Below are 24,867 nucleotides of genomic sequence, written 5' to 3'. Positions count from 1 at the left end.
GGATCGACGCCATAAAAAGTCACACAATTGACACAAAACAAATAAAAGAAGGAGAAAAAAGAATAGGAGGAGGAGAGAGGGAGGTAGAGAGACATTGAGAGAGTAAAGATAGGGGCAACGGTGTACTTAGCAGGAGAGCAGCAGGATTAAAAGCTCTGTTATCAGCAGAGGGCACGTTTGCATGTTGTACAGCATAGAATTTATGAGCTTTAAGCCATCTCGTTTTCCTGGAGAGCCTGGGCTTTTGTCAGACCTGTTGGCGTAAATCCACTGATAGCCGGGGATAGGCAGAAGGGCGGGGGGAGGGAGACAGTAGCGAGGAGGAGGAGGAGGAGGAGGAGGAGGAGGAGAGGAGAGGGGGGATGAAAAGAGGAGGAGTGGCGACAGAGGGAGGCTCTACCCCCTCCAGCCCCTCTGGCCCAGCCCCTTTTTTTCCTCCTCTGCATCCTGTATCACTGATGCCCACATCTCAGTGTGTGTCCAAACATATGGCCATTAATAAACTCCAGTACATGACCGGGCCTGTAGTCACACTGCTGTCAGGGTGGCCTTCTCACAGTGGTACACCAATGATACATGCTCACATCTGAGGCAGTCCAAAAGACGATTTTCATGACTGTAAAAACTTTCTACCACTGATCACAGGGGATTTTTTTTCTTTTTATTTATTCAACATGGATTCCATTAGAACATGGATCGCATGGGGAGTTCTTCAGCCCCATATATAACAGACAACCAAGCTCAGTTTAATAACAATCTGAGGAGGAAAAACAAAGAAAGTCTTATTATGTTTTAATCCTCTATGCTTTGTCCGACCACTGATGAGGTTTTCCTCAAGGAAAGCAATTATTTTTCCTATCCGCCTCGCAATGCCCCTGTAACTTGCATAATTAGCTTATCGGCTGCATTATTAATTAAAATACCAATGAGGAAGAGCATAGACTTAGCATAGTACCAGTGTCTGGTTGGTGTTAATTATCATTCTTCAGGCCGTGATCCTGACCAGCTGGGGAGATGAATGGGGATAAAGAGATCTCAGTGTCTGAGGTGATGATTCACACTGAATGCTTCAAGACTTCCTCGCTATATCGAGCCATTCACAGGCCAGCTTTACCTGTCGTCGTGAGGGGCCCACTACCCAAGGTCAGGATTGTCTCATGTGGTTTCCTTGTGGCTCAGTAGTGAAGGAGCTAACCTTTAGACGGACTCAACGGTGCAGGGCTTGGATTGGAGGAGACAGGTTTTATGTAAGTGAAAGGTTCATTATGCTCAGATGCGGTATGGATGCATATATTTTTTGTCATCACTAACTTATCTACGAAGCCTCAAATCCAACAAATGACTGTTAAGAAGTGCTTAGTTTATTTGATATAATGAGATTGGAGGTAAATCATACACATCTAAAAAAAAATTTCAATGACACAGCCTGGTCTCCCATATGTCGTCCCAAACAACTAAATTGCATTGTTAATTACGTTTCCAGGAAGGCGTGTTTTCAAGCGTAGTTTGTTTTTGACGTATCATAAACACGTTGGTTATCTGCAGACGTCCACATAGGGAGGAGGTTGGGGTGGACGTCTGGGTCAACACATGACTTTAACCCAGGAAACCTCTGTTTGTGTGAAACTAAACATCAACGTTGACTTATTTTAGTTTACGTCCTTAAGTTAAATAACATAACAAACGTTCTTATCTTACGCCAATTCCTGATGTTTTTACTAAACCTAGCCAAGTAGTTTAGTTGCGTTTTAGTTTTGTTGAAATTTACAAAGTTAACCATGTGTTAAAAACTGCGTCCGTAATCTGGGAGGAAACGTGTTTAAGAATGCAGTGTAGTTGAACATCATTTTGTAGGCGACAGGGTTGAAGGACAACACAATGTAGTCCAAGACATGTTTCCATTGTGGTTCCTGCTAAAGAGAAGAGAGTGTCCTTAAAAAGAAATACCTTCTATTGTACCTGTGGTACCAATCAAAGTTTCAATGTGGCCTGAACAGAAGGAGGTACAGCTGAGGTAAAGGACATTTTTAAAAGCCTTTTTCTTTTTATCCACTGATTGGAGGTATGGTTAAAGGGCAAGTATAAAGCGTTATATTTCTGTTAACACTCCATTTTAATTATCTAATTAACAGTTTATTAATTCATGTATTCTGTTTTTGACTCGTCTGACAACCTTTTTTCAGCATTGGGGCTCCATACTTATCTAATGTAACAGGACAGGACTGTAAAAATAACTATTTAAAAGACCGGAAGTATATAATAGGATACTTTTCTGATGGCCCACCTTAACACTCTGTCGTTAGGACTTCCTTTGAGGTGCTCGCTGCCCGGCTGAGAGAGATGCTGCTTATCATGGCCCTTGGACAGCTTTTCTGCAGCAGCAATGGGGCATCCAGAAAGACTGGAGGAGGAGACAAAAGATGTTGCTGACCATGTAAATCTGCATCACATTGATGTGGACTGACACATCCCTGCATATATGAATATATGAGCTTGCAAATACACAAAAGGGAAATGCAGAGACACACTTAACCACAAATACAGATCTGAACAGATACTGTAATGTATGCATGAATACCTGCGGTGTGTGTTACGGTTGCTGTTAACATGGCCCTGACCAGTACAGCCAGGGGTTGGACACTTCAGCACATTCTCATGCATGGCCAGAACTGAGGAGAAGACAACGTACACACACACACACACACACACACACACACACACACACACACACACACACACACAGGGTCAAAGAAAATCCAGAACTTAATCTGAACTATTTAAAACACCTTTTCATGTAAGGGACTGTATGTAAATAATTTGGTCGGGGTGAAGGGTTGAATCTTATTATTTGGCGATGGCAAACATAACAAAATGTTCAATGTTCCAGCTCCTGTCTATGTTTTTGAATAAAAAGCTGCCCAAAAGCAGTAATTAGTTCTAATGAACGAGTGAACCGCTCCACTGTAAAAAAAAAAAAAAAATTAAATAAAAATATAAATCTGGAATGAGAAAAACATTAAGACCATTTCCTGCTCTTCCAAAAAAATATGTTTATCCTCATCAGCAATAAGACCTCCCCTGCCCCTCCTAATAGGGTTAGGACGGTCCCTAAGTAAAAATACCAGCAGGAATAGGAAGTGAACCTTAATCAGAGAATAGCAGGGAACTGGGCATTAAATGGACCTGTAGTCATGGCTACAGGAAGGTGGCCTCTGACATTAATGTCTGGGGAGATGTGGAAAAAACACCGTACCACTGCAGATTCCTATCTGCATAGCTTTAGAGAACCAAGCCAGTGAACCAAATCCAAACATGTCATTTAAATTTTGATAGACTGTTAACCTTTTTTACCTGTCAACTTTGAAATGGTTGTCTGAGTCCTCTAGCAGCAGTATGTACAATGGTGAAGACCGAATAGCTCGGATATATCAAAAGCCTCAAAGTGAGATATTTAGCAGAAAAAACTCATAAACCGTGATTAAACTGGTATTACAGTAATCGATGTCTAACTGCACAGTGAGGAGAGGTAGTGTGCTTCTGTCACCGTCACGCCGCCCTTTCTTGTCACTTGTCTTTCCTCTGTGCTTATTTTCATCTGCTAAGCAGCTGAAGAACACTCACTCTCCGGGGGGATCCTGTCCTTGTGCGGACAGCCTGACAAGCTGCGGTGGTGGGGGTAAAGACCGGTCACGTGACCCGTCCCATCACACCCCGGGGTGGGACACTTGATCTCCCTCTTCTCTGGCCTACTGCTCTCTGGATAGAGGAGGAGAGGAGAGGAGAGGAGAAAGTGGGATGAATAAGGAGGACAAAGGCAAGTGTTTAATGCCATCAGACAGTCTGCTTGGCTGAGCATGAAATCTAGACATATTTCAGACAACTGTAGAAAAGCGACACCATCTGTATCTGCTCCTTGTGTCTTACGTATATGCAAGACGGGTTTTGTGCCTTCGTCTAAATGTGATTTGAGTGTGTGTTTTTTTGTAAACGCTCCCAAGGATGAAATATTATCCAATTAAAGAAATATTGCAGCTTTTTCAAAGTTAACCCGAAACAAGGTCGACCTTCTTATCCTGTACGCTTTGATGATTGATCCACAAGGATCTTGTTGGGATCTCGGACAAAACAACACCTGAAAATCCATCCGGGGCAAATCATGCTTCTAAGATTTACACATAATTAAAGATGCCTACTGCTCCCTGCTGCTACTTGTAGTGAGCCAGCCAGAATCAGCGGCACTGGAGAGAGGAGAAAGGAGCAAGAGGATGGTGCGATGCTCTATTGGCCTTCAAATTGAATGTTAACGAGACATGCATCTCCCAATTAGCGTTGAGCAGAACAGGAACGTCACCACGGGAGGGAGTTGAGGCCAAGGAGAGGGCAGCACTAGCAATCACACTACTGCTATATTGCGAGGAGCATGACAAGTGGGCACCGTGCCAACTGTGAAATACAAGGCCCGAACACATTCAGCATGTAAACAAACAGTGACTGTGGAACAACCTGCGCTCCTCTCCTCTCTCTTCCTCTCTAACACGTGTTGCCATCTCTCTCGCTGTTGTCCCTTCTCACCCTCTCTTCAAGCACTTCCTCTCCGCTCTTCATGGAAGTCTATTCAGCTGGAACCACTTCATCCATATCACTACGGAGAGGGGAGGATCCGTGACTCTGTTTATTTGGTACACTGTGTTTATTAGTGCGCTCTGCTCAAAACATTTAGTTCAGCACACGACACCTTGTGCTGGTTTAGAACATTGTTTTCTGTGCGCTCATCTACGTGTGACCAAATACGTGGCCCCATCGCTTCTGTGGAACGGACAGGTGGTCTTGTGTGTTCAGGCCTATTGATTACAAATGAACTTCAGGACTCCCTGTTTCTTAAAGTTTATAATACACCACTGCTCTCTATTCATATTATCATTGTACAAAGATGAACTTTCCTGAGATAGGTAATCCATCACAGTGAACACTGTCTGTGCTACATGGTCATCACATGCTAATGTAATGATAAGCAGGGAGAGATGTGAGCCCACGCTATGCTGGTGCATTAACTCTGACCTTAAAACTTTTCAAAATAATTTAGAGTAACACAAAATGCTTATTCCCTTTCTTGCTGAGAGTTTGATACACCTCTCATGCCTGCATGCTAAACATGAAGCTACGGCCAGAGGACGATTAGCTTAGCTTAGCATAAGGACTAGAGGAGGAGGAAACAGCTAGCTGGCTCACTACAGTTTCTATTTCTGCTAATATATCCCCTTATATCCTAAACACTTGTCCTTTAAAGGCATGGGATATGTCAACAATTGACATCAGCTGCCGGTTACAGTAGCTATTAAGTTTCCAATGTTGTGTTTTGGAAACACATGACACTGTATAGTTTTTAAACTATTTCTTCAATGATTTTAACACCACAAACACAATTACATTCACCTCTATTTTATTAGGGTGGCTGCAAAAGTCTGAGTGGCTGATAACACAAACATTCCTGAGACAAAACCTTACTACACGACAGAATACCAAGTGAACTGGCCCTTTAGGCAAAGAAGTTCACTCTCCAAGGAATAGGCAGTGATTTAGAAAAGTTTAGCTCATTGACAACAAATCATGTTCAAATGCAGGTCATTCAATGATCAACACTGCTTTGAATGACAATACCCCTTAAAGAGAAGTTACGTGCTTTCAATCTTTCTTGTTGTTGTTTTTTTCAGTCAGCAGTTGAGACAAAAAAACAATATGTTCATTAGTGAGCTTTAGACAGTTTACCTTTAGAAAGAGGCAGGGTAGCTGTTTATCCACCTGCTTCTTTATGCTTCCTATTTAGCGCACTCGATAGGGGTATCAATCCTCCTGTCTAATTCTTGGTAAAAAAAAAAATACGCACATTTTCCAAAATGAAGAGGGGTTTCTGCTTTTATTGCAAGCAAAAAACTACAATTTACTCTTTCTTAGTTTGACCTACTGCTATCAGCAGGTGAGTATCAAGTCTCAGATGTTGAAGCATCCTTGAATTCACCATCAAGGTGACGACCCTGCTTGTACCGCACTACCACATAATGCGAACCTAGCTTTTAAAAGAAGACATAAATAAAGAGGACTAAATGTTCCTGCCTCAAGCCCCTCTCGTGTGTACATGTTGTAGCTCTGCTCTTAGCTCGGCCCTACCTTTGCTGAAGTAGCTCTTGCGGATGACGTCAAGGTGCTTTGGCCTGTCATCCATGGTGAAGTATCGCTGGTGGTGGATATCTGGGGCGCGGAGCAGCTCCCTGGGCCCGGCCGGCTTCACCTGCTCCGCCTTCAGGGCGATGGCTTGCTCCAGCAGGCCCAGGTTCCCTCGGGTTATATCAAACATCTCCGACTCATCCGTCACCGTGGAACGCTGCGACAGGCTGTCTTCATCATCGCGCTCGTCGTCCCCATCCACGTCGTCAAAGTCTCTCTCCTCTGACCTATCTGATCGCACTTCGATAATGTCGGGAGAGGTGGAGGACACGGCTTTGTGGATCTTATAGTTCTCACCTCTGAGGTTGGGGAAGTAGTCCTCCAGTGGACTGACTCTGTGCGAGCTGTAGCTTAAAGGAGGGCTAGCCTTGTAGTTCTGAAGCGGGCTAGGTTTATGAACAAGTGGAGTGGCCCTGTTGGTATTGTAGTTTTCTAGGGGACTGGCCTTGTAGTCCTCAGCCTTGATGTGTGTTCCCTGAGCTGCTGCGGTTCTGGTGATGTTCCGGATGGCGGTTGGCACATCAGAAATGGCCAGAATGTGGTTCACCTCTTCATCTTTCTCCTCCTCCTCCTCCTCCTCCTCCTCCTCTTCTTCTACTGGAGTGCCCCGGCTTTGCTGTGCTGGCGCTGCTATCTCTTCCTCCTCTTCCTCCTCCTCGTCATCTTTGATCTGTTCATGGCGAACATCTTCGGTCAGATATTGGTGGTTCTCTTGGATCACATTGTTGCTCCTGTCTGGGCACTCTCCTTTCTCATCTTCTACCTCCTCCTCCAACTCCTCTTCCTCCACTTCAGCTGTCTCCTTCTGCAGAACAGATGCCTCTTCTGTTGCTTGAACCCCGCGTGCCACTTCCTCCTCCTCTTCCCCCTCATTCATGCCCCCTTCCTGTTCGTCCTTAACTTCTTCCCCCCATTCGGCTGCCACAGTGACATCCTCCTCAGTCTCCACGGCAACAGGCTGCTGAATGGCCACGGTGGGGGCATTGTTGTCGGAGAGGCAGCCGAGGTGGAGGAGAGAGTTGGCCACCTCCTCTGCGCTCTGAGAGGGAGACTGGCACTCCTCGGTTGCAGGTGGCGCTGCTCCAAACTCCGGCTCGATGATCACACACTCTTCCTCTGTGGAAGCAGATGAAGAGGTCAGAGCAGTGATACGCAGGAAAAAGTGAGTCACGCAGTGAGCTAAAGCTATTGTCAGCAATGTCTTCACTGGCATCACCTCCCTGCCTGCTAAGTCATTCACTGAGAAATAAAAACACCTGCTGTGACAGTGTGGAGATGTAAAGCAGCTTGTAGAAGCAGAAAGACATTAACTCCCAAAGTCCCCTAGTGGTCAATAAGAGGAATGGCAACTCACCTCCTGTAATATTATACCTTATAATAATATATGCAGGTTATTTAAACATGTGATAACCCGCTAAAAAATAGCTCACAGCTGACATTAACTAGCTCTCCTCCTGATGATTTAAACACAGATTTGTTCTTCACGATGTAGCATTATCAGGGAAAAAACACTTGCTATGTTATTGCACACTTCCTAAATGCTCACTGCATTGCATGTGATGTGGCTCAATAACTTTCATGCCCTGGATGGAGAATCTCAAGCAGAGCCACACAACCACCAACAAAAGGTTTCACAAATGAAAAAGATTATGTTAAATCATAGACAATAAAGGTAGAGATTAAACTCTATCCTAATTGTTAATCAAAGGAAACTGTAATCAAAGAACCTTCATCAAAGAACTGCAAATAATATTTTATCACTGATTAAAGGAGCACTAAAAGGAATTGAGCACTTCTGAGCACCACTCAGCTTGTGAAAACTGTTATGTCTCTGGAGGAGCCTTAAAAAATTAAAAAAACATACCCTGATGATGTCATAGTGATGTTATCAAGGATATCTTGGTTAAGGCTTGAGAGTTCATGTTTTAACAGAAGGGCTGCATTACTAACTGGAAGACTGGAGTTTGGAAGAGATGGGCATTTCAGAAGCAGTGAGGATCTAAAGAGGGATGCTGTTGAGTTGCATTATGGGAAATGTAGGACCCAGCCTCAGGACATCTTAGGCCCCGCTGCTTCGATTTTGGACCATTCACACAATATGCCTCGTGTGAGATAGAAGTGCAATACTTAATCACTAGAGTACCCTTTACTCTCTCGATTATTTTTATGATCAATCCAGTTAATCTCTAAATGTTGAAAAAACACCACTCATTGCCACCAAAGGCCCAAAGGGGTAAGTTTATACATCTTGTATTGTTCGATTAACAGTCCAAAGCCCAAAGATTATTAATTTACGGTGCTGTAGAATGGAGAATAAATAGCAAATGTTCAAAGCTGGAACCAGTTTGTCATTTTTTATAGCTGAATAATCTTTCATGGTTTATATCAGTGGTGGGCCGTCAGGGCCTGCAAGGCCTTCTCTGCTGGCCTAGACAGAATCACAAAGTTATAGCTATTTTATAATTTAATATTTTTTCTTAAATACACTACATGTATTATAATTTATAAAAATATGTTTCCCATTATCTTATTTTCTCATTGCACAGCTACTGTCTTCCTCAGCTGCTCTGCTTCCAGTGCAGCTTGTTTTAAGTAGAGCTTTTATCCAATCAGATCTCACCTCTGTGTCTCTAGGTAAGAAGAGAGGCCCGAGGCCTGCAGAGTCTCAAGTGAATCCCTTTGCACTTTAAGTGAATGGGGACGATATTGTTGATTGTCATAGTCTTCAACCAATCAGATCTTTAGTTTGACATGTTGGGCGTATTCTTTGATGTGTCAGAGCCTGCTAGCTGGCCTACAACTACGTCAGCATTACCTGCAGCTCAGTTTTCAGGTGCAGCTCTGCGGTGAGGTGCAGCGTGCGCTGTGATTGGTCAATGGGCGAGCACGTGACTATTGTGAAACGAAACTTAAAGTAGCCACCAGAGGCTTAGTCGGAGTAGTAAGAGTTCAAATTGAAAGATATGGAAGAAATTATGACATTTTTTGCATTTTGCTTGGTGTAGCATTGTTTTTTTAACACTCAATGGCTGAAGGAGGAGGAGAAACGGATTTGTGAGTTGGGATTTAACCGTGGGATTAAACTCTTTGTCAACAAAGAAAGGAGGATCTTCTTTAAGTGATCAGCATTTGGTAAGTCAACTGCGTTTGTTTTTTTACATCTAATATCTGAATGGCCCTTGAGTGTGTAGCAGAATGCGTGTTCTGCTGCAGGTCTGCTGGATTGATTAGTCATGCTTTGTTGTCATATGAATATATGTGACTGGTTCTTGTGAGTTTGTTGTTGTCATTGGGTTAATTATATAGATTTGGACTATATGCATTGTCTGTTAATTACGAAGCATACCGTCATGCGCATTGTTTGTTAAGCTAGTTTAGCGTAGCCTCCCAGAAGTGCAGTGCCTCAGCTGTCTTTTTTTTTTTTTTTTGTTTCGGGTTCAGAGGTCACAGCCCGTTGTCTCCTACGTGAGCGCAGTCCACCGAAAACATTATATTTCCCACAATTTAAGCTTCTGCATTTTCCAAATGCACTAGTATTATTCAAACGTATTGTTCGGTTCGTAAGCCTCGTACCGAATGGTTTAATACGAATACGTGTATTGTTACACCCCCAAACAAATAACCGTAGCTTGCATAATGAGATTATTGGTGGTGTTTCAGTTGCAGGACAGCACTGAAGGCCCAGGTATAAAATGCACGGCCCGCCACTGGTTTATAAAACATAGAGGATTGGTTGAAAAGCTGCTGAGTTTAGAGGTAGATTTTCCTCATCGGTGAAGAATAGCAAAGATGACTGTGGTTAATATGAGCTGGTTGGTCTCAAGTAGAAAAAGCTCACCTTCATCTGCAGTAAATGTGTTCTCCTTCTGATATACTTCTTCTTCTTCCCTCTCCTCTTCTTCCTCCATTTGTGTCTCCTCCTCCTGTCTATTTGTCTGTCCATCCTGTGTCAGGTCTTTTGTCATCTCCTCTGTCTCCTCCTCTATAGCTGCCCCCCTCTCTTCTTCCTCCTCCTCCTCCTCCTCCTCCACCTCCTTGGTCTCTCCTGCTGTCTCTCCATCCTTCTCTCCCTCGCCGTCAGCCTCGCTGCTGGCGTCGCTCTCTGCGCTGAAGCCCTCGTCCAGGGCCATTTTCAGGGGGTGGGACTTCTTCTTGGAGGCGGGCCGCTCTGTGTCCTGCTCTTGCTCCTGGTCGGCTTCTGCTTCCTCTAGACGGCGCTTTCTGGCTATAGGGCAGCCCAGAATGCTAATGGTGGGAGAAAGAAGAGAGAACAGAGACAACAGGATCATGAATACCAAGCAGGGTTGTAATCGGAAGTCCCAAACACTCCAAACATCTAATAACACTTCATGCACCTCATCGTGTCCATGGGTGACTTCAAGCAGCATGACGGTGGGTGTTTGCGTGTTTTGACATGAAGAAGGATGGAGAGGTGTTTTTGGAGAGTATGAGTCAACAAACGTGGCCTGGGGGGGGGGGGGGGGGGGTGTGGGCTCACTCAGAAATCACAAGTGATCGCAGCTAATTGACTGGAACGTTTAATGAACAACTTGTATGGAGAAGCGGGCGGGCGAGGCAGTGGAGGGTGAAATCCAATAAACTCCCTCTTACTCTCACCTGGGAGATGCCGAGGGAGATTGGGGGAAGATCTATAAACAAAGTGCATCTGAAATTGCCTGCTGAACGAATACACATGTAAACAGACAGCTAATATCTGCCCCTCAATAAAGAGGAGTCACAAGCCAGTGAGCTGCCCCGAGTCTCGCAAGGACTCTGAGGGCGAGCGACACAGATGAGGAGAGAGGGAGAATTACGCTCCAATAAAACCTGAAGAAATCCCGTCTCACTGCTGTCCACTGAAAACTTTTACTTTATTCTGGGAGTTTCTGTGCAATCTCAAAAACAGATTATTTTCTAATAGTCTAATCTCAAGCTCTAAAATATGTGGATTCTATCCTTACGTCTTGTTTATTTTTTGCTAAAGAAACGTGTCTTCAATCACAACATAAACTTCAGGGGTCCAAATAATTACCACAATAAATCAGAAAATAAATATTTCTGCTTTACAATGTCCTTTTTATCTTCTTTTTTTTTTTTAGATTTCCTCAAATTTTATAACTAAACACACTAAACATGAAACTGTTTTTATGACTGTGACTCTGCTTTGAATTGGTCTCAGTCTTGACTTGAATTTAGCGGCCTTGCTCTCGATTACATCCTATCTTATCTGAACATCAAGACTGGAACCGGGAACAGCTAGCCTGCAAGTGACTTCCTGGAGTCTTGCCATAACTGTGAGTGATGTAGTGAGGGAGGCCAGAGAAGGCACCGCACCTCGACAAGAAATAGTCCGGTACAAAACAAAGAGTTGTATTTGTCTTTGTGTGGTCCTGGTGGGTGGATTCTGTCACCTTTGGACAGAGACAGATAGTCAGTTTAATGCTGAGCTGCTGGCTGTAGCTTCATAATTAGCACAGACATGAGAGCGGTATTGCTTTTATCATCTAACACTCGGCATGAAAGCAAATAAGCGCATTTCCCATAATATCGAAGTGTTCCTTTTAAAAAAATCAAGGCATCACGTTTGTATTTTCAACAAAGCAGATGTTGTGGGGCAGAGAGGACGAGGACAAACAGACAGAGAGGAAGGACAGACAGAGGGTGGGTTTTTAATCTGCCCTACCTTCTGTGTCGTGAGTATCTCCCACTGATATGGCCAGAGCCATTGCATCCAGGGGTGGGGCAGCTGGATGGGATGGATGGAGGTTAGAGATATGTTTAAGACAGGGTGCATTTTAGTCCCTATGCAGAGGCAATGATAACCACAGGCAATAAACAAAGCAAATCAAGAAAACAAAGCAAAGACATGCAAACTGAGCACACACATGCACAGAGATGCCCCCCCGACCATCCAGCAGACACACATATGCATGAATGCAGGTGGCATCAAGCCGTGCAGAACATAATATTGTATGTCGTACATCAAGCCTGGCCTATATCCTGTTACTATGAGCGATAAGGATCAGACCGAGACCTGCTGTAATTTCCCCTGCTCTGCTCTCCTCACCTGTCATCATCATCAGGTGATGACAGAATCTCCTCTGATTCAGGTTGCCATGACCCCTCAGGACAGCTCATTTCAGTTCTCATTAACTTCCCCCCAGCAATTGTCCTTTATTACTCCAATTATCCTTAATATTAATTTCACTTATAAAAAATTGCTGCATTTGCATTTTAAATGAGGCTCTCTCTGGCCTTCCTACTGTTTTTTTTTCTTAATCCAGAAATCAAAAGGCTTATTTTGGAGTGCAGAGCTCAGATCAATGCTTGGAGGTGAAGTGTGACAAAATGAGAGAGAATGAAAAAATAATTTAAATCAAGGCAGAGGAAGGAGGACAATGGCTCTCATGACTGGAGAGGCCCTGCAAGCTGCCGCCCGGGTAGGAGAGGAGAGGAGAAGAACTAGCAAGGTAGAGCAGCAGAAAAACAGAATCATCGCGCTTCACCATCCTTCGATCGGACCGCAAAAAAAGATCTTACGCCCCGCCCCCTTCATTCTCTACTGTATGTGTTCATAGCAGGAAATGGCAAAAAGGCCATGAGAAATCAATAGCAGCCTGTTGGAGACACTGACCACGAGAAGTGCTGACGATGAGAAATAAAATAAATATATATATATATATATATATACTACATCATCTAAAGAAGCACTGATAGTGAGTCTACAAGTGCCGGGGGGTGCTCTACGGTGCACATAAAATAACTTTATGAAAGGGATTTGCACAAAGATGAAGGTGTTTCCTTACCTCAGCTCTTGTCCTACGAGCTCAATAGGAACTGAGAGGAGAGGGGGAGAGAGAGATGGGGGAGGAGAAGAAAGACACAGGGAGGGAGAACAAAGGTGAACGACTGCTCTGAAAGCTGCGCTGCTAAAAGAAACTCAGATCAATAAATCACAAATGCATACGAATCCCATGAGGCCTCCTCATAGAGGCACACACACGGCTGACTGCATGATCAGGAGAAGTAGAAAAAACACCTACACACTCATGAGCTCACACACACACACGCATATCTACATGCATACATACACACACACATACAAACACATTTTCACAAGAGTGAGCAGGAAACATACAGGGGTGTAGCACCGGCCTGCACAAACATAGGCTGGGTTGTTCCAACAAGGGTTAATGTAATCTAGAATTACTTCTAATCAGAGTTTAGCAAAGATAGGTTTACAATGAGTAAATCCAGAGCCCTGCACCATTAAAAACTAATCTTTGTTTAGTAAATCCAAGTTTAAACCAAAATTGATGGTTGCTGTAAAAATTTAAAATACATAAATAAATAAATGAGCGTGCTGTCAAGACCTAGTAAGTAGTCTATAAAAGAGGGGGCTGCTTTGTTTTCTTTAACAAAACGTCCCATCGCTTGATAGCTAGCAAGCTAAAAAGTCAGTTAGTTAGTGTAACGTTACTTATGATGACTCAGCAGAAAAGCTCCAATTAGTCCTCCTTTGAGAAAAACTTGTTGGCTGAATTAACGGAGCAATATGGTCAAAAATAGAAGATAAAAAACAGACAACAGAACAGTGAAATAAAAGATGGCCTGTTGGTTTATGAGTCTGTCCCTTAACTTTCTTCTGGGAACTTGATTATTTTGCTCAATCTATGTGAAAAACTTAAACCTCCACAAGTCTAAAGTTAATACTGGACCAAGTTTAAATTGGAGTTTAAAGTTTTAGTGCAACAGAATTAAAAAGAGAAGTTTAAATAAAATGTTTCTTTATTTTAAGATAGTTTTAAAGTTTATTGTACCTATACTGTAGAATAACACACACACACACATACACACATACACACACACAGGCCAACACAACAGCATACACACAGAGAAAACCTAGTTCAGCCAAATTACATCGTCCTGTTCAGAAAAAAAAAGCAGACTTCAGCAATAAAACATGATTAATTGTTGCACTTTAGTTATCATAATTGGCAAAGTGAAATTAAAAGGGAAAACTGCCTTCATCAGTAGAAAAAACAGCACTTCTTTCAGGGACAACTTATAGTAATTGCCTTCAAAACATAAATCAAGCGCTGCTCACAAACAACACGCACACATGGCTCTCTGCTGGCTGCAGGCATCGATCGAGAGCTGAGCGATAGAATGAGTTCGGAGAAATATATCCTATTTTTATTTGGAGCAAACGAGAAAACAATATGATCCTGGAGAATTGAGTTTGGGCTCCGATATCACATGCATTAATCACACGTCAGAAAGACTGCTGGTGTCAAGATACAATAAGAGCATAGGAAATACACACAAGCTTGATAAGGGTGTGTGCGTGTGTGTGTGCAGTGGCTCAGTTTCTCCATCTTTCATCATGCAGTTGGAGAGACTGGACGCCTTCCTGAACTGTTTCTCTAAACACACAAACACACACTGGTACACATACAACTGCATGGAGAAAGACACATGTACCAATATGTACATGTACACGAATACATATTCAAACACAAACATAAACATGCATACATGTTTATGTTTGCATAAATATCTGTATTTGGACTACACAAGAGATGGTTAGAAATCATCTAGACTGCCTCATTTTCTGTGATAAATTGCTTTCTAAAACCATTATTTTCTCCTTATGTGTATATGTGTGAGTGTAGCTGCTCGTAAAGGAGCATAATGCTCAAACAATGTACCTAAATGAATCAGATAAAGCAGGATTTGTAGTCTAATCGGAGTAAAATCTGTAAAACACTTGGAGGGAAAATTTTCCACCTTTTATGTCCAATAAGTGTTAATGGGAAATAAAGTCAATTAACGCAATAAATTCCTGCGTTCTTCTGCTGAAAAATCTGTTGTTCTTCCTGCATCCAGAGCCGTCATTTAAAGTGACAGTCATATAGTTGGAGATAGGAAGAACTTCAGGTTGTTTCAACAAGCCTCTATCTATCTGTTGGTAGCAGGAGTCACGTTGGAGATACTGCTCAAAAACAGAACTTCTCTTCTCTTGTAATGCAATAGAAATATGAGTACAAAAGACGTTCTGGACGAGGACACATTTTACAGTGTTTTAGCCGACTCAGATATTGAGCCGGATCTACTGGAGCCAGAGGATCGAGGAGAACTCCGCTTTCTAGGCCAGTATAGCACCTCCTGAGAAATGTGTAGCTTCAGTTGACTACTGCTCATCTGTGAGTGGGACGTTTGTTTTGCCATTCTGAGATATCTCGTTCAGGAGAACCAGAAAACATAATGCCTCCAGCCGCAGTGTTGGCAGTGCGAAGGCATGAAAATGGGAGGAGGTCCAGATGAAAATCAAGTTGAGAGATTAAAAAAATCTGCAACGCCCTCTTGGCCATTCTGCATGCACTTTCAGGACGTCCCCAACTTGACAGGCTTCAATATAAGAGCTGCGGTAAGAATAACACGTGTGCAGCATTAGCGTTTTTATCCAGGATGAACTATCCACAAAGTCTGTCTATTGAAACGTCATGTTTTTAGTATGGAGCCGAGTGTAAATCTGGAGTCATGCTGCTTTGGCTGCCAGCGCTTCCCGTTCACTCAGGAATCTGATGATTACAAGCAAAGATCTGGAGTTTTTCTTCCCCAATGACTTTCTGTGATGTATTGTGACTGACAAGAAGCGGTGTGTGACGTTTGGTGGCAAAAAGTGGCCAAAGCATCTGTTCTGTTGGACCTAAGCTGTTTATATTCACACTGAGAGACATTTCACAGCATACGCACACATCAATATACACCTTAACACACAGCATTGTTGCTCAGGTACATATACTGATGTTAGGAGTAAAGTGTGTGTGTGTGTGTGTGTGTGTGTGTGTGCGTGTGTGTGAGAGAGCAGTTGCAAGGAAACACCTTTAGCAGACATGGCCAGACATGTAGGAGAGATGACAAACACTCACCTCTGATTCCTTTGGACCGAGTGCGAGTTCGCTTGGCGTCACCCTCTACACTCATCTGGGGAGGAGGGAAGAGGAGAAAGAGGAAGGCAGAGAGGAGACAAGTGCGTAAAGGAGGAAACAGAGAAAAGGAGGGAGGAGAGGAAAGAGAGTGTGAGTGGTTATTTCCCAGTATACTCAAGCACACAGCCACAGGTAATTGTCCTTCCTCTGCTTTAAAAGACCTGCTATAATAACCCTCACTCAGGATGCTCCCATTGAAACACACCAAGGGTAACGCTGACACAAAGAGATCATATCTTTAATTCTCGCAAAACATCGCTCCTCACCCGTCATCAAAATAAAAAACCCACATACATTCTGAGTCTTCCGTTCTGCTCACTTCATCAGAAGAGAGACAGAAATAAAGAGTATGGAAAGGAAACAAACCCTGTTGTTTGAGCTACTTTTCCCCCCTCGCCCCCCCCCCCCCCATTACTCTCCCTGTAATTTCCTACACCTGAATGGTACACATGATTGTACACTGTAGCAGTCCCTCTGCTCACAAGGGCCACGGCCCCGACCATCCTGACTATGCTGAATATAATAATAAAGCAAAAACATACGGGCTGCTAAAATGCCACTGTAATAACCCTTTTAACAACAGGAGTTGTGTGTGTGTGTGTGTGTGTGTGTGTGTGTGTGTGTGTGTGTGTTCCCGGCAGCAGGGTTAACACCTGCTCCTTTGTGGCTTAAAAGCCGAGCTAGGAGTAAGCAGTGAGTAGCACACACACACACACACACACACACACACACATATTGACCCTGGGCCACACCTCCTCTGCACCACCTCTCCTCGCTCAACGCTGCTCTCAGTGCACTCTGAAGCTATCAGATGCTTTTTAAGACACAATGGAGCAGTTAGCTTTGATTACTGGACTATTAATCGAAGGTCTCCCCTCTTTCTCTCTTTCTGCCTCACACTGCCCCCTCAACTCCTAACTCCCCTTCCACCCCAGTTGCCTCTACACCTCCCCTCTCATTGCCCAACCTCCCCTCTCCTTGCCCAGGCACTTAGCGGCTTTGTTGCTTCTCTATAGTCAAGTTGGCACCGCCACAGTGGGATTGAAACACAGGGGCCCTGTTCCTCTCCTTCTTCTTTTTCCTCTGCCTCTCTCTATTTGGCAATGCCCCTTCCTGCTAATAGACTACTTATGAAAAGAAGGAGGGAAAGAGGGATGAGAGGAAGATGAAGCACGCTGTTGTTGTTGTTGTTAAGGCCCCCGAGGAGGGTGCGCTTCATTCATTAGTGTCTAGTGTTTGGCCGCCGGAGGTACAGGTGCAGGCACAGGCCCCTTCCTTCCTCTCTCTCTCTCTCTCTCTCTCTCTCTCTCTCTCTCTCTCTCTCTCTCTCTCTCTCTCTCTCTCTCTCTCTCTCCTGCCTCAAATCTTTGGATCAGGCACTGTTTGTAGGAGTCGAGCAACAAGCGGCAGCGTTGTAAATAGACTATTAAATAGACTGTAAATAGTAATGTAAATAGACTATTAACTAATAATCTGTCAATCAATTGATTAATCAATTGATTATTTAAACTCTAATTGATACTTTTACTTTTATAAAACATCTGCTTACTTCTTCCTCTAGTAAGGAGTGTGGATGAGCATTGCAGAGGATTTGAATCACTACGACTGAACACTGACCTGTGAGTGGGTTTGAGAGAAGAATTGAAGGCTAAACATTGATGAATCAAATGGTTACATTGGTGGATTTGTACGTTGGTGAACCACTTTGAGTTCTGACTCTAAGTGTGTGTGTGTGGATGAGATACCGCCCCCCCCTTCATGAAAACACGATATACCATTCTGTTCCTCCTGTACTTTTTCATCCCCCTTCCTTTCCTTCCTCCTTAAATTCATAGTCATCAGATGAATCAGAACCTGCATGGACTGAAAAGGAGGGCCCCTATCGCTTTCATGTTTGCGTAACCATAGCTACACACATTTAAATAGGTAAGCACATCTGAATTTCTCCTCTTTTTTCTGTCCCTTTTCTCAATTCCAGCTCATTAAATTTGTATGAACACAAAGTCACAGCAAGTGAATCAAGATGCAGCCAGGCAGGCATTGACCTGATCTTGATCTCTTTCAAAGGGCCTTTCTTAAAGTATGTTCCAAGTCTTTTACCTTGTTGTCTTTTAATTAGACAACTGCTTGAACGGTGCATGTCGGTGGGCCTACACAGCACACAGAACAGAGAGGGAAAAGATGAGAAGGAGGTCCGCATGTGTGTGTGTGTGTGTGTGTGTGTTGGGGTTTAACTAGTGTGAAATGTGGTGTGGAGCAGCAGCAGTAGAAGAAGAAGGGGGAGGAGGAAGACGTGGCTCATCCCTACAGGCTGTGTTGTACATTATCAATTATGTACTTCTTTGTGTGCAGCGGTCGGTGCAGGAGGGCCCCAGCTCTGCTCTGCATTCTGACAGCTCTATGTAAATGACTGGCTGGGGGCAATGACTTCAGAGAGAAGGTCACCCTTCGTCCCACAGTGCACATAAATGACTCCTTTATTCATTTTTAGGTTTACCAGAGTGAGGACAAGGAAAGGAGGAGGTTAAGGTGGGGCGGAGACACAGAGCGAGAAGCGTTCACAACTGACGACGAAGACTGACATCTCCAAAAATGACCTGCGGACAGCAGCTGCCAATTAGAGTTCAGTCGACAGGCGGACCACGCTGAGCAGCCTCCATGTTAGATGGCCGCGCGGCGAGCCCTTCCACAGTTTCACTTTAATAATTCACACAAAGCATAGCGGAGCGGTGAGGAGGGAGGAGGGGAGATGCTGTGCTTCTCACTCCATATGCAAAAAGACTGAGCATGTGTGACTGCATAATGGGTCAGATGTGAGTATGCGTGCTGTCAGAGGTTTGCCATTTACAGAGTGAGTCATCCTGATGTGATTTCAGCATTCAAGACGAAACATCTTCTCATCTTTAAGTCCGTTTCATTCACCTCAGCTTGCCACAAGTCTAAAAAAGATAATAAGGAGGTTGTGTGACGGCCAGGTATCATAAGTGTCGGGCCAAACAGACGGGGGCCGCTTCACATGATGCGGCGTTTGAAACCAACGCCTCTCCCTCCTCGGCTCCCTCAGCAGCAGAAATCAAACCAAATCAATAAAAGTCATCTCTTCAGATGAACCCGAGCCATCACGGGGAAGCAGAACTACTTTTACTGGGCCCAGGGGGAAACAACCCCCAACCCCCGCTCCTCTCTCTTCCAATCTCCCCTCAATCCCTCCATCTCTTTGTCAGGTGTCACACTCTCAGTTGTGATGCACAGGGAGAAAAAAAGGACCAGATGTTTACAGAATGGAGAAATAACCTTGAAATGGCAGCAATTTGTGTCAGAAGTATTAGAAGAACGAGCGTATACAGGTTTAGGATGGCAGAGTGGGTTAGAGAGAGGAAAAGAGGTTTCTACTCTGCTGATAAGGAGGAATATCATGGACAAAAAAAGTATGAGCAGCTCAAGGACATCATTTTGAGTTTCTTTTTTTTTGATTGTGTTTCAATACAAAAAAAAAATCCTGTGAAGTGAACTTAGCAGCGGGAAAACGCTGAGCTGTGTGCCACGCTGAGCTTTACTAAACTGAACTAAGCTGAGTGGGGCTGAAGCAGAGGATGGGCGGGGCCAAGCGGGAGATTTGATGTGCTGTTTGATTCATGATTTCCATGTCAATGCCATCAATCCCCCCTCTCCCTCCTCCCCCCTCCCCCTCCCAACATGCACACACACACAGACTGGCTCTTTTCTCCATCCTCCCCTCCCTCCGCCTCCACCCTTTTTGACTTTCCCTGCTGAGTTAGGGGATTGGGGAAATGCCCAGGAAGCAGAATCAGGTTGGAAGGGGTGTGTGTGTTGGGGGTGGGCGAAAAAGTGGTGGGGTGGGGAGGGGAAGGGATTGCGGGGCCTTGTCACTCACCATGATTGGTCGACGGCTCTGCAGTCTCTGGGAGGCCTGGCAGCGGCTGCTGGTCCTTTCACCTCGTGTCCACCGCTGGTTCACCAGCTCGCCCCGGAACTCATTTTCTAGAGACAGAACCAACAGGGAGGTGGGACAAGACCCGAGAAAAAAAAGAGAGAGTTGTCATATGAAATCAACGCATCAGCACCAATGGACGGGGCAGCAGTTTGGATAAAGGGAGTGAGTGTAGGGTGGGGGTGCTACTTTGAGGGAAGGTCGGGGCACTGGAGCATGCTGCAGACACTCCTTTATTAACTAAAGGAACAGTGTGTATGCTTTACACACACACACACACACACACACACACACACACACACACACACACATAGGCATGGCTAAGTGCCCCAGCTGGGGTCCCTGTCAGTCTACTATTAGAATCAATCAAATTTGCGCATTTTTATCGAGCTTTTCAGGGTGCATATATAAACAAATAGGGGGAAGGGCGACGTGAGAGGAGAGGGGCTGAAGAATGGTCAGTAAATAATGAATCATACATAAATCAGGCCTTCTTTTTCTCTCCCCCTCTCTCCCCTTTTTTTCATCAAGGTAATAGCTCTTCACTTGGTATTCCTGATCGTCCAGGAGAACACACATTACATCTACCACAGATTCCTTTTTCCATTCTGCCCTCTCTCTGGTTCTGTTGGAGGCGTTCGATACCAAACAGAGAGTCGTCTTAACCGTCGAGGGGGTCGTACCCCCCCCCCCCCCCGTCCTCCCACAGCTTCAAGTTCAGGGAGAGTGCAGATTATTTTTCTATGAATGCCCGACGCTGAACATTTCAACTAGTGTAGCTGTAAGACTCTTCATCTGTGAGACTCCAAAACAAGCGGCCGCCGCTCTCGCTCTCTCTTTTTATGTACCGCTGAGCTGGTACAGTGAAATCTGATTCTTTTCTATATATATACTGTATATAACACACACCCTTTGGCTTTCACCTCTATATGGATTGTGCGTCTTTGCAGTCGGCAGCGGGACGGTGAAAAAGCAAGCACCCTTGAGTTTACAGCGACTTCTCTTTAGTATGGGCCACCCATCTGTCGATACTCAACAACATCTTAGAGGAATCAGACTGACCATGGTGTTGGGGCTGAATCCACTCTACTGAACTGAAGCAGCAATATAGTGGAAGAGTAATCATGACGATTACTACAGTGGGGATTCAAACTATTCTAATTAGATTAAAACTGAAGGACGGTTTCAGATTTAAAAGGATTGCATTGATGTAGCCTGAGAGGCAACACAATATCAATCTCTTTACACTTGGACTTGGTCTCTGTAGAGAGTAAGGCCAGATGTGTCCATCTCATTGTCTCCCATCAGGTATCTGTCTTCTTACTGCTTTCAAAGACACAGCAAGAGTTATTTTCTCTGCTCGTGCTGTCCTGTACGTGAACCCACAGTGCATGCAGAGTGCACACTAAAACCAAGCGGTCTGTGAGACAACAAAAGGCTGCAGGTCCGTATCCGAGGGGTCCCCACCCAGAGCCCCCCCCCCCGCCCCCCCCCCCCCCACCCCCCCCCCCCCCCCCCTCTGTCGAACTCACCACTCACCCCCCTCTCTTCGCCCATCCCTACTTTGCCCGTTAAGTGCAAACCTCGGCAAAGCCCAGCCAGCACTCTTTGCAAAGTGCTTGTTTGTCAACTTTCACTCCGCCCTCAGGAAAAAAGTGATTACAACAGCAATAATGTTCGTCTGCATCTCTGTCTCTCTGTCTCCAGCACCAAATCGCTGCTTCCTTTTTTCTCCCCTCCTCTTAGAGTAAAGGGAAGAGAGCATCCATCCTGCATTCTTGGTTTGGAGGCCAAGAGGCTGAGAGAGCCCTCCCTAAATGCCAAGCATAGAACAGCGCTCTATTAGGACACAGGGCCTCGGGCCATGTGTCAACATCCCTGCTCACTTCCCTCAGTCCTGAGCCACTGCTCTGCTAGACACAGAGGAAACACATCTGGACAGTTTGAACCTGCGTCAGAAATCGGAGGTTTATAGAATCAGGCAATTAATCACAGAAAAGGTGTCTGAATAGACCCTTCTATCTTTCATCTGTTGTTTAGCGTGAAAACCTGAACACCTGGATCCCTCGCAGATGAAAAAAACATAAACACTAATTTGCCTTGTCTGCTCAGGATATGTGCTCTCTTATTCTTTGATCAGATTCGGCTCATTCCCACCTACAAGACTCGCAGCTCGTTATTTGGAAGAGAAAATTGGAGTACGAGACAATTAGTCGTTCACCGGGGAGGTTTGGTTAATCAGAAGTAAGGGGGGGCTGAATACAGAATGAATGGATTAAATATCCTATTTTACTACCAGGATTCTGTGTTTTTATCAAAGCCTTTCTGTGAGGCAAAGTTAAGAAAATCTTTCCTGTTTTCGGCACAAAAACCCTTAGTTAATAAATCAACACATGTAGTCTATGAATTGAAACTAAAAAAACCTTTTACCAGAAAACAAAGTTTAGGCTTGAGTAATACCATTATAGGCAGGCGGCTTACTATACAGGGACAATAGAGCAAAGAGGCCTAAATCCATAGTTAGATTAAATACCAGGGTGAACTGTCTGTAACAGTATTAGTGTACGTACAGGGCCAGGGCCAGCTGTACACCCCTGGTCCTGTTAAGCAGGATTTAGAGGCAACTTAGTGTTATTACAGCGAGCCGGGTAGAAGAGACAGAGAAATCAAAAGTTGTGGAGCGGGACGCTCTCGTATTACTCGCTGCTTTCTTTTGTGTCACAGGATGAGAAAAACTGACCAGATTATCTGGCAGATTTTGTTTTTGTGCTGTGTAGATAACCAGAAAAATACAATTCAGATAAATCCTTCAGTCAGAACCATCAGTTGTATTTCCCAGCCTGAAGCTGGAGTAACACAGAGCAGAGTTAACTACGAGAGGCCAGGATTTGGTCAGGGTGAGGTGGTTTTATCAGTTATGGGACGGGAGTTTAGGGGCGGGTGGTGCCATGGTAACAGCCTTTGGAGGAGCTCCCCTGAGGGCCAACCTGACCTCAGCATCAGAGAAACAACACAAGGCTAACTGTAGGGACCTGTGCACCTGAAAGTCCTCCACTGAAGGCAGCACTTTGTGATGCTCTAAACAGTTCTGTATGTCATGTTTTTCTATCTGAGAATGTATGCACATTCTGCTTACTTTTTAATTAATTCTGTTTTTTTTTTTTTACATTTTTTGTATTTATTTCCCTTTTGACATATGGCATGAAATTCATTATTTCCAGGCTTTCATTTTAAATGCCTCCTTTCCATTGAAAGCCTGGCCATCCCTGACCTTTGCTTGTATTGCTTAGATTTCTGATAGGCTTTGAATGACGAAGGTGCAATTTGGCCACAGCTGCTCCTCCAACATGTTTATTACCCTCCCTCCTCCGGCACCTGCTGTCCTCACCACAGGGCTATTCAGCCCTTCATAAATAGAAAGGGTTCGTCCTATCACGATAACTAAAGAAAAGACAGAAGCAACTTCAGATCGGGCCTCTGCTGCTGCATGCAGCTCCATTCTCTGCTGTCAAAGCCGCCACTGACAGCATAAGGCACCAATAACCTAATTCTGTAATCCCCAGAAACTAGGCTACATTTTCTTAGGAAAAGTAGACAGAAGAACAACAATAGGTGTTTTATCATGACATCTTGAGCTCGGTGTTCATCCTATACATGCAAGCCCAACAACAGAGCGTCACAGGCTCCTTCTGCACATTTCCATGGGCTTCACTTATAGATCTCTCCTCTGTTGCTCTCCCTAAGGTTTCTTCCTTTTTTTACCCCTTCAAGGGGTTTTCCTGTACTGATGTGAGGGTCCTGGGACAGAGGAAGCCGCATGTGTACAGATTGTAAAGCCCTCTGAGGCTTTTGGGTGAAACAAAATATATTAAATTAAATTGAATGAAACAGCCTTTACGCTTTAAACACAACTGCAGACTTTTAAAAAAACTCACCACTGCCAAACAGAGGTCTGTCTTTACATTTCAAAAGCAGGTAAAGTCAGTCAAACATATTCTATCATTATAAAAGCAAAACATCATTCCAGATTTATCAAACATTTTCCTTAAAAAGACAAACTGACATGATTTTTTCTAAAGAAGGGTGATTTTCAAACAGCAATGTGGGGAAGTGAAGTAAGTTTGGACGGTTTTTGCCTCGAACCTCCCGAAAGAAAATCTCTCACATCTAAACTAGCAGCTAAAGTTTGTCAGTGATCGAGCGATGTCGAGCCGCCTCACCACACCGGGGGATGGAGAGCAACTTAAGTAGCGGGTGACATAACACTGTGTATCATCATCCCTCATCTTTTTCCTCCATCTTAGGACGCAGGTGCTTTGACAGACCGCGAGGAGCACACACAGCACATTACGTGGCCATCTAAGCAAAGCAAGGGGGGGGGGGCAATGAAAAACACAACGCACAGGCTCACATTCTCGGGGTGAATCCGACTAGATGAGCGCTTCAAAAATCCGGCGAAATGTGCAGCTCGAGCCCGCGGTTTATTTCTTTATCACTTTTTATTTTATTTTATCTGCGCACCACTAAAGGTGGCTGACATTTAAAGAGAGCATCTCTGTTTTTTGCTGCAGAGGATCAAATGGCAAACCCCTCCCTCTCTCTCAAACACACACTCACTCCATCCTTCCATCCATCCATCTGTCCGTGCATCCACACACACACACACACACACACACACACACACACACACACACACAC

The 24,867-nt window shown here is 44.3% G+C and overlaps 1 protein-coding gene across 9 annotated transcripts in view; it reads right to left on the bottom strand.

Moving 5' to 3' along the window:
- Positions 1-24,867, bottom strand: part of LOC116399980 (myelin transcription factor 1-like) — a 43,339-nt gene that overhangs the window by 17,308 nt on the left and 1,164 nt on the right. For 6 of the 9 annotated variants that reach the window (XM_031877549.1, XM_031877548.1, XM_031877550.1 and 3 more), the window contains exons 2-10: positions 20,113-20,219; positions 16,158-16,212; positions 13,029-13,059; positions 11,906-11,968; positions 10,061-10,467; positions 6,166-7,338; positions 3,622-3,756; positions 2,579-2,669; positions 2,285-2,401 (exon numbers count right to left, since the gene is read on the bottom strand). In XM_031877549.1, the coding sequence (XP_031733409.1) occupies positions 2,285-2,401; positions 2,579-2,669; positions 3,622-3,756; positions 6,166-7,338; positions 10,061-10,467; positions 11,906-11,968; positions 13,029-13,059; positions 16,158-16,212; positions 20,113-20,115 (2,075 nt within the window). In that variant the 5' untranslated portion in view covers positions 20,116-20,219. Of the gene's footprint in view, positions 1-2,284; positions 2,402-2,578; positions 2,670-3,621; positions 3,757-6,165; positions 7,339-10,060; positions 10,468-11,905; positions 11,969-13,028; positions 13,060-16,157; positions 16,213-20,112; positions 20,262-24,867 lie in introns of those variants that run through there. The other 3 variants (XM_031877555.1, XM_031877556.1, XM_031877552.1) reach the window with 2 other exon arrangements.

Source organism: Anarrhichthys ocellatus, unplaced genomic scaffold (genome assembly GCF_004355925.1).
Source record: "Anarrhichthys ocellatus isolate YVR2014 unplaced genomic scaffold, GSC_Weel_1.0 scaffold140, whole genome shotgun sequence".
Lineage (NCBI taxonomy): Eukaryota > Metazoa > Chordata > Actinopteri > Perciformes > Anarhichadidae > Anarrhichthys > Anarrhichthys ocellatus.
The sequence above is the reverse complement of the archived record's forward strand: the minus strand, read 5'-3'. Positions and strand labels throughout refer to the sequence as shown.